This window comes from Anopheles merus, chromosome 3R (assembly GCF_017562075.2).
Source record: "Anopheles merus strain MAF chromosome 3R, AmerM5.1, whole genome shotgun sequence".
Classification (NCBI taxonomy): domain Eukaryota; kingdom Metazoa; phylum Arthropoda; class Insecta; order Diptera; family Culicidae; genus Anopheles; species Anopheles merus.
In genome coordinates, this window is record NC_054084.1 from 10,130,239 (window position 1) to 10,143,532 (window position 13,294).

The 13,294-nt window shown below is 47.4% G+C and overlaps 1 protein-coding gene across 8 annotated transcripts in view; it reads left to right on the top strand.

Moving 5' to 3' along the window:
• Nucleotides 1-13,294, top strand: part of LOC121597308 (probable GPI-anchored adhesin-like protein PGA55) — a 66,216-nt gene that overhangs the window by 38,399 nt on the left and 14,523 nt on the right. For all 8 annotated transcript variants that reach the window (XR_006005401.1, XM_041922968.1, XM_041922967.1 and 5 more), the window contains exon 4: nucleotides 11,905-12,465. Coding sequence is in view for 7 of the 8 variants with exons in the window: in XM_041922968.1 (XP_041778902.1) it covers nucleotides 11,991-12,465 (475 nt within the window). In the remaining variant the exon portion in view is untranslated. The remainder of the gene's footprint in view (nucleotides 1-11,904; nucleotides 12,466-13,294) is intronic.

The following is a 13,294-nucleotide window of genomic DNA, read 5'->3' on the forward strand; positions in this document are numbered from 1 at the left end:
GTCTGCAGTGTGCTGCTGCTACACGTGTGCGGTTCGAGCCACAAAAAATCAATCAATTTACCGTTCAGCGAGGAGAGCATTAGAACGTGTTGAAAGAGTTCAACTGTTCAGTATTCGAAAAAATGAATCAAAATTGAATTGATAATAAACAAAAAATCAATAAAAAAATTAATGATCTTTCCCCTTTTATACCGTTAAATGGGGTAGACATGAAGCATTTTCCTCATTTCAAACCGTCGTTATGGTTATGAAATGTGTGAGAATCTTTCCCTTCTTGTTCTGTTCTCGCTGTGCAAGAAATTGATCGTAAAGATTTGCTGCCTTTTTTACTACATGGATCAATAAAAGAATACTACCACTTCAATAGTAAAACAAAAACCTCTCAAAACAACAATGGAATACTATCATAACCGTGCACGTTTATCGCTTGTTAATGCATTATGCTTTGCATAATTATCAAACACCACCTTCTTCCACTTTCTTTCTCCACCATCTACACGTGCGCAAGACATGACAAGACAAGTGTCTACCCGGGACGCGTGCACCAACCGCGTGCTCGCTGCTTCGGTTGGAAATAATTTGGCATTTAATTTTTCATGAGCTCATGAATGATTCAACCTCCGATGGGGGGGTAGTACTCACTCCCACCGCACCGAGAGGTTTGCGCTTTTGCGTGAGTTTAATTTCTTTTTGCTCCTAAACGCTCATCGTTTAAAAGGCAGACTGATAGGGTGTGAGGGTGGTGATAGTCACATCATTTTTTAGGTGCTTTTTAAGGGTGGAGTTTACATCCCTTTAAACATCGCCCAATTAGGTTGCGAAAGGCAATGAACATTTATGTTATTTTTCTCTTAGTCTTACAGTACACTTTGAAGTAACGCACAAAACGATGTCACATTCGGGTGGATCGTTCAACACGCACTCTGTCTGTCATCGGTGTCTTCATGTTGTTTTTTTCGCAGTTTTCATTTTGGCTTCGTACCGTCATGCGACACTGCCCAACTGACCAAGTTTCCCACCGTTTACGTGCTCGGGCGAGTGTAACGCCCGGTGTAATGGGGCACCGAACGCCAAGGCAGTACCAGCGGCAAGAGAGAGAAAAAATCGGGGCCCACCAAAAAAGACAGTAAGGCCTTGGTGATGATTAAAAATGAAAAAAAAAATGATGGTGGACACGATGTGTGCGCATAAATCGTTTACTGCCTTGCGCTCATTGCGGCGACGCGGTCAGGTTCACAGAGCCACCGCTGTACATGCTTCCAGTAAAGCACACGCAAGTTAAAGGTCACCTGGGGGGACAATATATTTTGCAACCGCCCTAGGGCCCCCTTGTGATGAGCTGTGAGCTGGACTGTGATAAACATCTAATGTTGTTCTGTGTTTTTTTTTTTCTGGAGCAGATTGATTTGTTGCAACGCTGTACTTGTGGTGCAATTTATTCTTGTGAAATATTGACTACCTTCTGTGGGAAAGTTCGACCCATAAGAAATAAACATAGTAAACGGCTCCATACGACACTGTAGCGGGACTCATATTTGTGCTTCCAGCGACCAACGAAACCCGTAAAAACAAAAACCGGATGCTTTTAATGTGATGCTCCGAACATGATCCTACCTTAGCTGGGGAGAACTCGGAAGAGGATCCTCTCGCCGGTGCAACAACAGATGACAACCGTGGCTCAAGCAACAGACAGGCAAACAAAAAAACAAAAGTGAAATCAAAACAGATCCAATTTGAGGCGCACAAATAAAAAAATGGCCAAGTGGTGCAATTTTCTGCTTGTAAAAAAATATGATTCAACATCCTTTTCCTTGAAGTTCCCATGCTTTCGAGAGATTGGACATTGAGACAGGCCTGTATTTTTTTTATTGAAATCCTCATACAAGGATGCTTCCACGAGATTTTCTTGCCTGCTGACTTCAGCGGGGAAGCCAGATTGCTCTTTTTTTTGCTGTGTGTTCTGCACAGTGAAGCTGCCACCATTCACATATCGCACCATCTGGACCGGATGGAGGGTAGCCTGTTCGGGGATGTAAACCATGGCGACGGCCACTTTTGCGTCGACCCGTTTCGCAAACCGACGGAAGCGTAATAAGATGTGGATAATTAATAAAAGAAGCCAAACGGCCCAAAACGGTTGCTGGCCCGTTTTTGTGCTTCTCCTTTTTTTTTTTTGCGATTTAAACGGTTATGGATTGCTTATGGATCTGCCGCGCAAAGGGTGGTGTTTGCACCGTTTTCTTATGATTGAAATTGCACGCTCGGTTGGGCGGTGCTTCTGTTCCAGTTTTCCAGCACTCACCCAAACAAAACCATCCCATCGCGGGGTTTTATTTTTTTGTAGGACGGATTCTTCTCGCAAGAGAAACCCGCTCCCGCAAGCAAATAAAATAATAGACACTGGTTGGTGCAAACACAACCAAAACACACTAAAAAAACCGCTCGGAGGAAGTTTGCAAAACCGTTCCCTAAAAGCTCATAACGCACCCATTGCTTGCATGCGAGAGAGAGAGAGAGAGAGAGAGAGAGAGAGAGAGAGAGAGAGAGAGAGAGAGAGAGAGGGTAAACAGACCGGGTCTGTAGTGAAGAAAACAAAAAAAAAGACAGCAAAGACCCAAAAGTGCTTTGTTCCGCAAAACGAGAGTGAAATACAAGGGTGAGAAAACGGAAGCACTAATGGAGCACGTTAAGAGGGAGAGCACAACGTAAAAAAAAGACCGAAGAAAGGCTTTGGATTAAACCAACCGTGCAGAATTGGATCGTGCTTTTGTTGGTGAGTGTGCGATCAGTTTCCATCTTCAAAAGGGTTAGGGTAATTAGATCTCGTCTGGTAGGATAAGAAACGAGCCAGAGTGGACATAAAGGCTTAAGAAGTGGACCGAATGCGCCACGAACAGGATGACACATGTTGCTACACGATCTGTTGAGTGAGTCAGGTGTTTGGTTTCTTTGTTGGAGTTGCAAAATAGCTTTGACGTCAAATTACCAATAGATGAAATTTGTTCTTATTTAGCGTCGGACTTGAGGTCGACTCATATCTTCATGTATTTCTTGCTTTTTAAGGGTTTTTTATCTTAAAATTGCCAACGAGGCTCCAATGTTTGAAGTTCGCTCATGATGAAGTTCTTCAATATTGATTTCAAACAAATGTCCCGACCTCTTTTGGATGAAGTTGATTGAATAAAATTAATCAATTCTTGCAGGGAGTCTGAAATAGGTCATTGATTGTTAATTCTTCTATTTTCAAGTTCGACTGTAAGCACCCCGGTGTTGCCCAATTTTACATTCTATTACAACCCTCTGTGCCCTTGAGCACACCTAGGCCTGACTACACCCAGACCTAGCCTTAAAAGAGGTCTGGTCTTCGCTATTGATGCCCACAAAAGCATCACAAACCTCCATTACCTTTGGCCACAAGTGTAATGACAAAGCTAATATTGCGTTTCTCTCCCTCCCTGTGACACCAGTTTCAGCGCGCGTTTCGCACGCGGTTCTCTCCCTAAGCCTTCCTATTCGAGGCTATGAGCTACTTCGGCACCGAATACCATCGCCCCATGCATCCCAGCTTGCGGTCTGCCCGGCGAGGATGTTCCCCTAGAATGGGGTCGTTTTGGTACCAACTGAAACATTCCTTTTCCCCCCTGTGGGGACAAGTAATTGGATAGCAATTTGCCTCCATTTTCTAGCACAAGCATTGAGGAACTAGAAAAATTACACAAAAAAAGAAGATCTTAAAACTTCCTCCTTTCCAAGACTATTGCTGGTGCTAGTGATGTGATTACTTTTCTAATCTTTCAGTCTCATCTTCAATTTTCTCATTCGGCTTCATCGTACACACCATTTGAAGGGTGCATTGGAAGGCTTTTGTGTTGCTTCTCTTTGCTTCTTTGATTTCTTCAAAAAATGATCGCCCGCGTATTGAACAAAACCGTTTAATGGGTGCTTACGGCGATCATGAGCAGAACAGCCGAGCTCTTCCAAATTTCGTCGTGAAAGGCGCGCATCCAACCAACCCAAGCTTACCCGGGGCCAACAAATATGTAAACTATTACAACGCCGCCACCGCCGCCGCACTTATGATTGATGCATTTATGCTTCGGGTGAGGCTGCTGCTGCTGCTGCTGCCGTGCATGGAAATTCCACTGCCCATTGCCAGACGCAATAATTACCCTGGTACAAATCATGTGGAGATAAATCGTTCACAGTGGCCACTGTAGTGTGTGTGTGTGTGTGGATGTGTTTGAGAGTGCGTGGAGGGAAAGGTCAGCTACAATTATGGTGTGCATGGTGGGACGAAGATGCCACAACCAGCCGTCCCGAAACGAGGCGCGCATATGGTGTGAGCGGACTCAGATGCTTCGCGTGGCATTTCGTCAGCTTCTGCAGTTACTAAATCTGTTTTACTGCCTCCGATGCCCTTAGGTGCTCGATGGTCGATGGCCTTAATCGTACTTGGGCAGTCAATCCACGCCGAGTGGACATCGTTCAGCGGGGCAGCAGATAATCCTACAGTTAACAGGTTGAAGTTACCCTCGAGATGATACTTTGTTGTGTGGGCCAACTTTATTTGTGGGTTGCTTAGGGTAAGGTTTATCGGTATTTAGAAGCTCATAATCGCTAGCTAGACTAGACCACAGTAAAAAGACGCATTTTATTGAAGAATATGGCAGGTTTATAGGTCCGTTTGAATAACTCTATCAGCGTCAATGTCAAAGCAAGAATAAAATACTTCAACGTCTCTAATCCACTCTCAAGGATAATCTATTACACAATCAATGTACAACAACAGTGTTTTGTGTAAAATGTAGCCTCTCGTTACGACACCCCGGGCACAGTGCCAAAACAATTGAAACAGTCGTTCCTTTTCCCCCTCCGCCTTAATTGTTTTTTAATTCACTGCAACGCATGACGGAACACCGAACATCGCTCATTTTGATGAAAGGAAAAACGAGTGAACATAATACATTCATTAGACGCTTCACAATTTTCACGGGAACTTTATCATTGACCGTAACGACACGGCACACCGTCGCGAAGACGCACCTTTACTTTCATCGTTTTCTCCCGCTTGTTGTCTAATTCAATTTATGGGTGTTAATTGCGATGCTATTTTCCATCCTCGCACCAACCGTTTCAGTCGGTTGCGTATCAAGTGGGATCAAACACCACCAGCGCTGCGGAGATCATTATCAGCCAGACGCGTTTAGTGACGCTTTTCAGCCCTCTTCTTCCTTCACATGGATCTATTCTCAACGGTGGCCTGTGAATAACTACGTCAAAGCCGACCTAGAAGCTCGATTGGAATGTTCCACCATCAAGGGGGCATCGGGTAGCGCACGGCTCACGAAAACGTGCATCCCACGATCCGCTGCAAGCACGATGCAACACAGCCTGATGAGGACCAATTTTCAAATTACCAAACCGCACGCGCACCTTTCCTAATTCCCCGTTCAACCCAACATCAGACGCTGCCCATCAGATGTTGAGATGTGAGAACGGATCGTCGAGATTCATCGTCGAGCTGTTTCACCGGAGGCTGCCGAACACCGGTAGCAGTAACGACCTGGCTCTGGAGCTGTGTGTTCGGCTTTGCCGAAAGAATTCAACCGAAACCCACGGCTGGACGGCACTGGAAGGCATTTTGCTAAAACAATTATTGGCGCCCGCATCCAATCACGCTTTGGTCTCTTCTTTTACACGCTTCAAACACCTCGACAACGATGAAACATTGTCTACGACAGGTTCCTATGTGATGGTTCTCACCGTATAAGGAAATTCGCTGCTACAATGTTCTCTCGATCGTGTTGTAATATTCGAGCTTGCCTTTTCTTCTCGCGGAAAGACTGTTAAGGAAATTAACAGCTTTTATGTCCAAGAAGAATAAGCTTCCCAAAAACTGCTGGAACTGTTTTGTTCCCCAGTCTTTCTTAATAGCTTCATAATTGAAATATCAATTTGGAAGTAGCCACCGACAGTTTCGCTCAAACTAACTGCTTAACTTGACTTTCAGTTTTCCCATCAACTGCTTGAATTGGTTGAAAAAAATGCCCCAAAGAACCCATCTGCGTACAATTTTGCTTGATAAAGCGGGGACAACCAAATTGTTTGGCAATTTATGGTTGCTTAATCGAGACAGCAGGCTCCCGTTCTGCTCGATCGCTTATTCGCCAATTATCACTCCCAAACTGCCTGGTCACTATCTCTCTCTCTCTACCCCCATGGTCTCCCCAGACAGCAAGGGCCACCATCTGCATCGAGCTTCTTATTTCGGAGCACGGCCGATTAGCGCGGCCACAGTTCATCTGGCAGACGGCAGTCGACTCCCGTGCGATAAGCAAAAAGGCAATTAGACTCCGCGAATTATTGCAAACGATCGGCGGACAATTCTACTGTATTGCTACTGAATTGCTTGGCGTCGAATGCCGCATCGTCGCCGACATCTTCGAACTTTCCCCCAATTGGAAGTCAATTAACTTTACCACCATTAACCCTTCTTGCGATTACTGGGCTGGCCTTATCAGTGCTTGCTAAAGATCTGCCACTGAAGCTCTAATGGAGATCGCTTTACCGAATGGCGACACGATCAAGCTGAAGCGATCGTAAAATTGCAATGTTCATTACCGGCTGCTAATGGCCGGCTAGAGAACGGGGAGCGAGTGAGCGGACTCATGTACAATGCCAGTCAGGCCCATAAACACAAGCCGATGCCAATGAAGAAAATCTAGCTTTCCAAGCGTGTTCAAACGCCAACGAGATCCGATCGGTCGTTTCAATTTCCAATATGCCTCCCTCCCGTGGAGCCAATGGAGCGTAGAGATCTCGCCCAGAAATCCTTGGAATGTCTGGGAGGCGTGTGCTTTTTTTCTTTCTTTTTTTCTGCTGTCCATTTAATAAACTCCCCGTGGAGACTGCTGCTGCTGCTGCTGCTCGGTTGGCCATCTGGACCCCTGTCCGTTGGCCAGCTGGGGCAACCCCGGGGGCAAGGTGATTTCCAAAATCTGCAAACCAGCAATCGGTTCAGTGAACTTCTGGCACAGACGGTTGCACAACTTTGTGTGGCGTGCGCAACTTTGGCACGATAACTTCTCGTCGTTTCACGTCGCTTTGCATCTCTTGTCGTTGGTCAGTTTCTGTTTGCAGTGAAGTTGCTGCACAAAAGCGATTCAATCGCATAATGCCTGCCAATCTAAGCTATGATTGGGAGCGTTGGACCAACCTCTACCCACGGAGTTGGTGGGGGAACTTGCCAGGCTGTATTGCAACTTTGAAAATGGAACAGCAAGTATTGGTACTGTCTGGAGCGTTTTTTTTTTTTTACTTTTGTACCTTAATGTGTCTATCAGTGTTGTCAAACTCCTTTGTACTGCACCATACTTTTCTTTCCCAAAGCCGTTGACTTCTCTGACTTCTCCTACATAGAAACGTCCACGTACTTCAAACGATTAAAATGTTCCCTTCATCGTACGGAGTGTGTTGTGCTGCTGCTGCAGGGCTGATTGTAAATAATATCGCTTTCCACCCAGGCATTAGGCGGTGAAAGGCATTTACTTGAGGGACTTGCATCTATCTGCACCTCGCCACGGACCCAGGCAGCCGAAGGGACCTTATCCCGCAAAGGTGTTCCGTATCCCACGTGTCGGTGTCAAGTAAAGTTTACTTGTTTTCTCTTTCACCTTCTATGGGCCCGGGCTTGAACTGTACGGCAACTGGTAAAACGTGTTAAAATGTACCGCCAGCGTGCATTGTCCTTTCCGGATATGTTAAAAAGGTGGTCCATTGCTCCTGCCTCACTAAGGCCCTCCTCCATTATGCAATCTGTCCGTTATCCAACGGTAAGTCATCGAAGGAGAGAAAGAAAACAAACGTATCACACAAAGCAACCAGCTCGGAAACGTGTGTCAATCATCTTTTGGGCCGTTTTTTGTTAGAAAACATCCCACGGAATGTAGCAACAACTCCCCTAACAAATAGTGCATACAAATTGAAGCGTGTTTTTACTTTGAAAGATGGTTTATGTTCGTCCAAAAGACAACAAAACCCACGTGTGGTGGTTAGTTTTTATTGTCTTAATCTCATCCACTGCAGCAAAACTTTAAACATTCTCCACTATCGCTTCGCTGCCGGGCAATCGTTTCACTTTTAACGCAACTGACCGGTTGGAATGTGCCGAAAAGTACACAAAGTCAGTCCGCACAAGCCCCCCTAGGCTAAGGGTAAGCAAGTGAAAGATAAACCACGGCGTTGGGGAGAGGTTAGAGGCTAGAGAAAGCCATTGATGGTAACCCCATGGAAAAAAATGCCATCCAAAACAGTCCCTGTGATACGAGGGAGAGAGAGAAGGTGCGCCTTGTCTGTGGTCTCAAAGGTCTCAGGCACGAGTTTATCACTGTGCTGGTCGGAAAATGAAAGCTAACATTGCACGGGTCAACATTTTTCCTTGTTGATTTATCGTTCGTTTCGCTGCCGTTTGCCAGTATTGCGGTAAAGGCACGTTTTGGGCGGAAATGATTTAGCACGGGCTAATTAATTAATTGCTTAATAAGGCAACAGCCATTCCTTGCCGCTTCACGGAGAGTGGAGAGCCGGGTTGGGAGGCGGGGACCGTAAGCGTTGGTTTGATTTTGCAACAGACCCGTTAAACTGGAACGGTTAGATATTCAAGCAATTTTGCAATTTCACTGCTAATTGATGTGTTGGTGTTTGCAGGATGGTTGATAAATATTTTGAAGTTCTTTACACCTTGAAAGCCTATTTTCCTATTACACCCGCAGACTATCGATCTTGATTCACTTAACCAGATCCTAAATTATTACCCTTCTTAATGCCCTTCTTTCCCTCAAGCTCATCTTCAATTAGCCCACAACAACGATCGCGGCACGATTTATGGCGCTAGCGATATCGCCCCTAATGTGCAAACGCTTTTACTTTGCTAATAAGCAAAAAGGCTCAGCCCCTTTTTATCGCCCGGATGCATCTCGAATGCGCTTACGGGCGCTTCCTCCGCGACAGCTAAAAGGGGGCTTGCAGCCAGCTGCAAAGCGGATTACCTCGCCGAGCACCTCAGAACGATCGATCGATTACCATCCATCAATGCCCGCCCTACGCAATGTGGCACGCGTGTGGACCGGGCTGGCGCTCGCGGGCCGCCTTAGTCAAATCTGTTCAAAGCAAAGTGCATCTTCCACCAACGCGATCCAAGCTTTCCGGTTTCGTCACTCAGCCTCGCGGCAAGAGCAGGCTTCAGGTCACGTTCTAACGTGCCTAAACAAGTTTGCTGGCTTGAAAGGAGACGCTTACAGCGCGCCCAAGAAGTGTTTTCGAACAACCGTACGAGCCGTTAAGATCGCTTCTGATGTTTCGAGCTGCGTAATCCGAGTCATTTCCGGTGGATTTCTAACGTTCGAAGCCTCCTCGTACGGTGCTTGTTGATTCCTCCCAAAAAGCGCCTGCGTTGAAGATATTCGATGCTGTCTTCCTCTGCTAAATGAGGCTCAACGGCAATCAAATAAATTTTTAAAGCACGAAGGAAACATCCTGTGTGTGTGTGTGTGTGTGTGTGTGTGTGTGTGTGTGTGTGTGTGTGTGTGTGTGTGTGTGTGTGTGTGTGTGTGTGTGTGTTGCGAAAAACTTGTTCTGGCGCGTGTTAAACATTTACCTCGCCCGGCGCTCCGTTGACAGGCTCACTCGATCATCCTCAGCCTTTTTGCGGCTTGTCAACCGATGCAGCGCGGTCAACTACCGCGCCTCGCGATGAAGCCTTAATCCGTTTATTTTGGTGTCTCAGGTGTCGGACAATCCTCTTCGAACACAACACTCTCCGGACGGTGAAAGAACCCCACGGCCAAACCCTTTGCGCTTAATGCTGCTTTTAGCGCGCCGAGCCGAGCGGTGGTACAAGTGTCTACAGTATCTCCACTTGTGTATCAGTATACTGCCGATAGTTGGTGTAGCGATTATTTATGGGTACTATTTCAGCGGTTGATTAATAAACCGCATTACTTTATGGGTGTCTTTCCGTTGTTCTGCTTAACACTCTCATCCAGCTTTCGGTCACGGTCGATGGTGAATCATGCAAAAACAAAAGCAAATGTACACCCGCCATGTCCACGTTGCGGTGGATTCTTCATTAACATTCTTGCACCAGATCCCGGACGGTAGATAAAATGGCTGTTCTTTTGCGGCATTTCCCCAAGGGGCCGCGCGTTTTGCGCGTGGGCGACAGTGTGAAAGGACATTGCAACCACCACGGTGCAATAAATCTCGGCACCGTGGTGGCAAACAAACCCATTAGACCCCGAATACCTTCCCTTTGGAGCGTGGTGAAGGTCCAGGATGATCAGAATAATTGAAGCCACAGTTCGACGCCTGTCAGCAGCGAGAGATCGATGTGGTCAAGGCGTCCAGACACCGTCCGACGATCGCTCATCTTCCCGTACGCTGGTTAGCCAGATTGTTGGGTACGATATAAAACCGAAACGGTTTAATTGGCACGTACGGGAAGTGCTTTTCGGGTTGTTTTATGCTTTATCTTGATCGTGTTGGTGTAAGTTCAGAAAAAAAGACTTAAAAACACGAGTCAATATAGAGTAGAAAAGAGCCAATATAGAAAGTCAATGCAGTTGCACATTTTCGTTGAGGTTCTAGAGCTTTATATATTGTATGACATGTCTTTTAGGTCCATTTTACACAAGAACCATCGCGAATTCTTCAAGCCCATTTCAATACATTCCCGATCGTCTCAAACCTCTTTAGACGACCTTACAGAAACACGTATACGAAGATCCCAGCGATATCTTGCACCCGCCGTAGCCTTAACGACCTCTCATTAATTAACCTAAAGCCGTTACCGTACCATCTCAAGCTAATTGTACTAAATGGTGCAACTGCGTTTCGCACACCTTCCCGTCTAAATCCCCCGCCTCGTCATCCCGTTCTCCGAAATGACAGTTGCAACAATAAATCACCACCTGCTGCAACTTGATCAACCCCTTTGCTGACACTGATGACTGACCCGCCGCCCCGTCCAACGCGCACTAATTGCGCACCGTAAAGTGCGGCGCGCGATGTTTTATTACTGCACTGCGCCACCGCCAATTGCGTACCGAACGGCTAGAAATCCTCACCTACCAGCACCATTATGTTGACATTCGAGCTGGAACTGTAGAATTCCCGTGATGATTTCCCCCGTTTGTTGCACTGCTGTTGCAGAGACATAAATCCAACCCAAACGGATGGGCTCTCCCGGGTTCTTCGTTGCTGCAATGTCTCCGGTGCGCTCAGGTGCGCATCGTAGTTCACCGCGCCACGCCGCTTTTTGCGTTGGCTACTTCGATGTTTGGTCTTTGTTCTTTCTCATAACAGGAGCTCAAATGTGTACAAACATTCAGAATTGCTTAGTACGACACATTTTGCCTGCTTGTTGATGCGATTTGGCTTGAATGCGTCACACATTGGGGCGGTTGAGTTTGGAGCAACAAGAATAGCAGAAAGTCCATGCCCCGTGGAGTACGCGCGTGCGCTCTTTGGACATTGGAGCAACACAATTACTGGACGGATTCACCCTCAGGGCATTTCAAAGAGCTCCCCGCTCGAAGGATGCGTGTTTGCCTGTGTTCCGCGTGCCATTACCAGGTGCAGCTACCTGTTGAAGAGGGACAAGCAGGCAAGAAAGGATTTCTCCAGCAGCGCGCTCTGCGCAATGCAATGCCCATAGGATGCAAGTTATGTCGCAGTGTAATGATCCCTTAAAGATACACTTTTTATTGTGCCTATAAAGATGAATTCAATTAAGCTCGAGCGGGCAAAACGGCGAAACATTTTCATTTCCATCCTTCTGCTTCTCCTTGCACCCTTTTTTGTTTCTTCTAAACGTTCGTTTTCTTTCTCTTCCCTCTTCTTGTGCAGAGTTTATCGACCGGCCGCCGCCGCAACGCAAACGACAAACACTTAACCCCCCCCGGACCCGATGCGATAATTGGCCCGGCACCACGATGAGATGGTTTAAACGATCGACCGAGTCGCCGAAACTGCTCAGCCTGTCCCCGCTGCGACACTCCGAGTCCGGGAATGTGTACGGCGGTAATGAACCACCGTACGTCGGGCTGGCTGCACACGATCACGCCCGGACAACGATCCGGCGGCGCAGTGCGGGCGATGGCGGTGGACTGTTTGGGATGAATCCGGCCGGTGGTGGTGGTGGTGGTGGTGATGGTGAAGGACACGAGGAGCCACTGTCAGTGCCGGCGGGCCTGTCCAACTCTCCGTCCAGCTCGTCCACTACGTCCGGTTCGTCCAGTTCGAGCGTATCCTCACCGTCGTCCACCTCCAACTCGTCCAGCTCGTGCACCACGAGCAGTTCGCCGTTTTCCTACACCAGTGACAGCAAGGGTAGCAGCGTCAGCAGTACCGGTACGCACAAGATCCTACAGTCCGGAACCGCCACCATACCCAGGAAGTCCCGCATAGGTAAGTCTCCCGCTAACCTTTTAACCCTGCAAAAATCCTGCCCGGAAAGTGAGATTCAAACAGGAAGTGAACCATTTCGGAGGTGCCCAAAAAATCAGCCAGTTTGGTTCGTTGACAGCTTAACGATCGGAAACGGATCGCGTTTGCACTGGAGATCACACCGAAGTTGCGCTTTGAAGCGTGCTGCCCGTTTCGCACGCAAATGCTCGGGAATGCCTACAGGGTTTCGGGCAAGAGTGCACAGTGAATGGGTTGAAATCGTTCCAAAGCGTCCGGACCATCATTCAACAGCTGTGTTTGGTTTTGGGGATGTTCGTGTGCGGATTAAGAGCACGCCATCTCGGATCTCGGTGTCTTCTAAGCACACACGCCGTGCGCTGGATTGAGGAAGAACGCAATCTGGGTCTGCGTCCGGCGTCCGCGATCGTTTCGAAATTGGTTTCTTCCAGGGCAAGATCATTCCACTCACTTGAGGGGCTTTGTTTTTTGCTCAATTTAGCGCACTTTCAAACTTCTTCCGTGCAATTCGAACGCCTCGGGAGACTTTGTTATTTTGCACTCCGTTCGGTTTCTTTTTCTCAGGTTCTTGTTTTCATTAAACAACCGATGCTGCCCCCGTACAAACCCTAAAAATAGACCTGGCGGACCTTTCTGCTGGTCGCTAATTGTTACGTTATGCCGTGGTGCGGCTTATCGCCGTGTGGTCGCTCCCGTACAATTGCCCCGTTGCTCCCTGAAGAATGGCACCCATGATCATCCTAATGACCTCCCGCTGTGGATCGCCCGCGGCGGGAGTGTAGTAGCATCTGTAAAACGCCCCAGCCCCAGC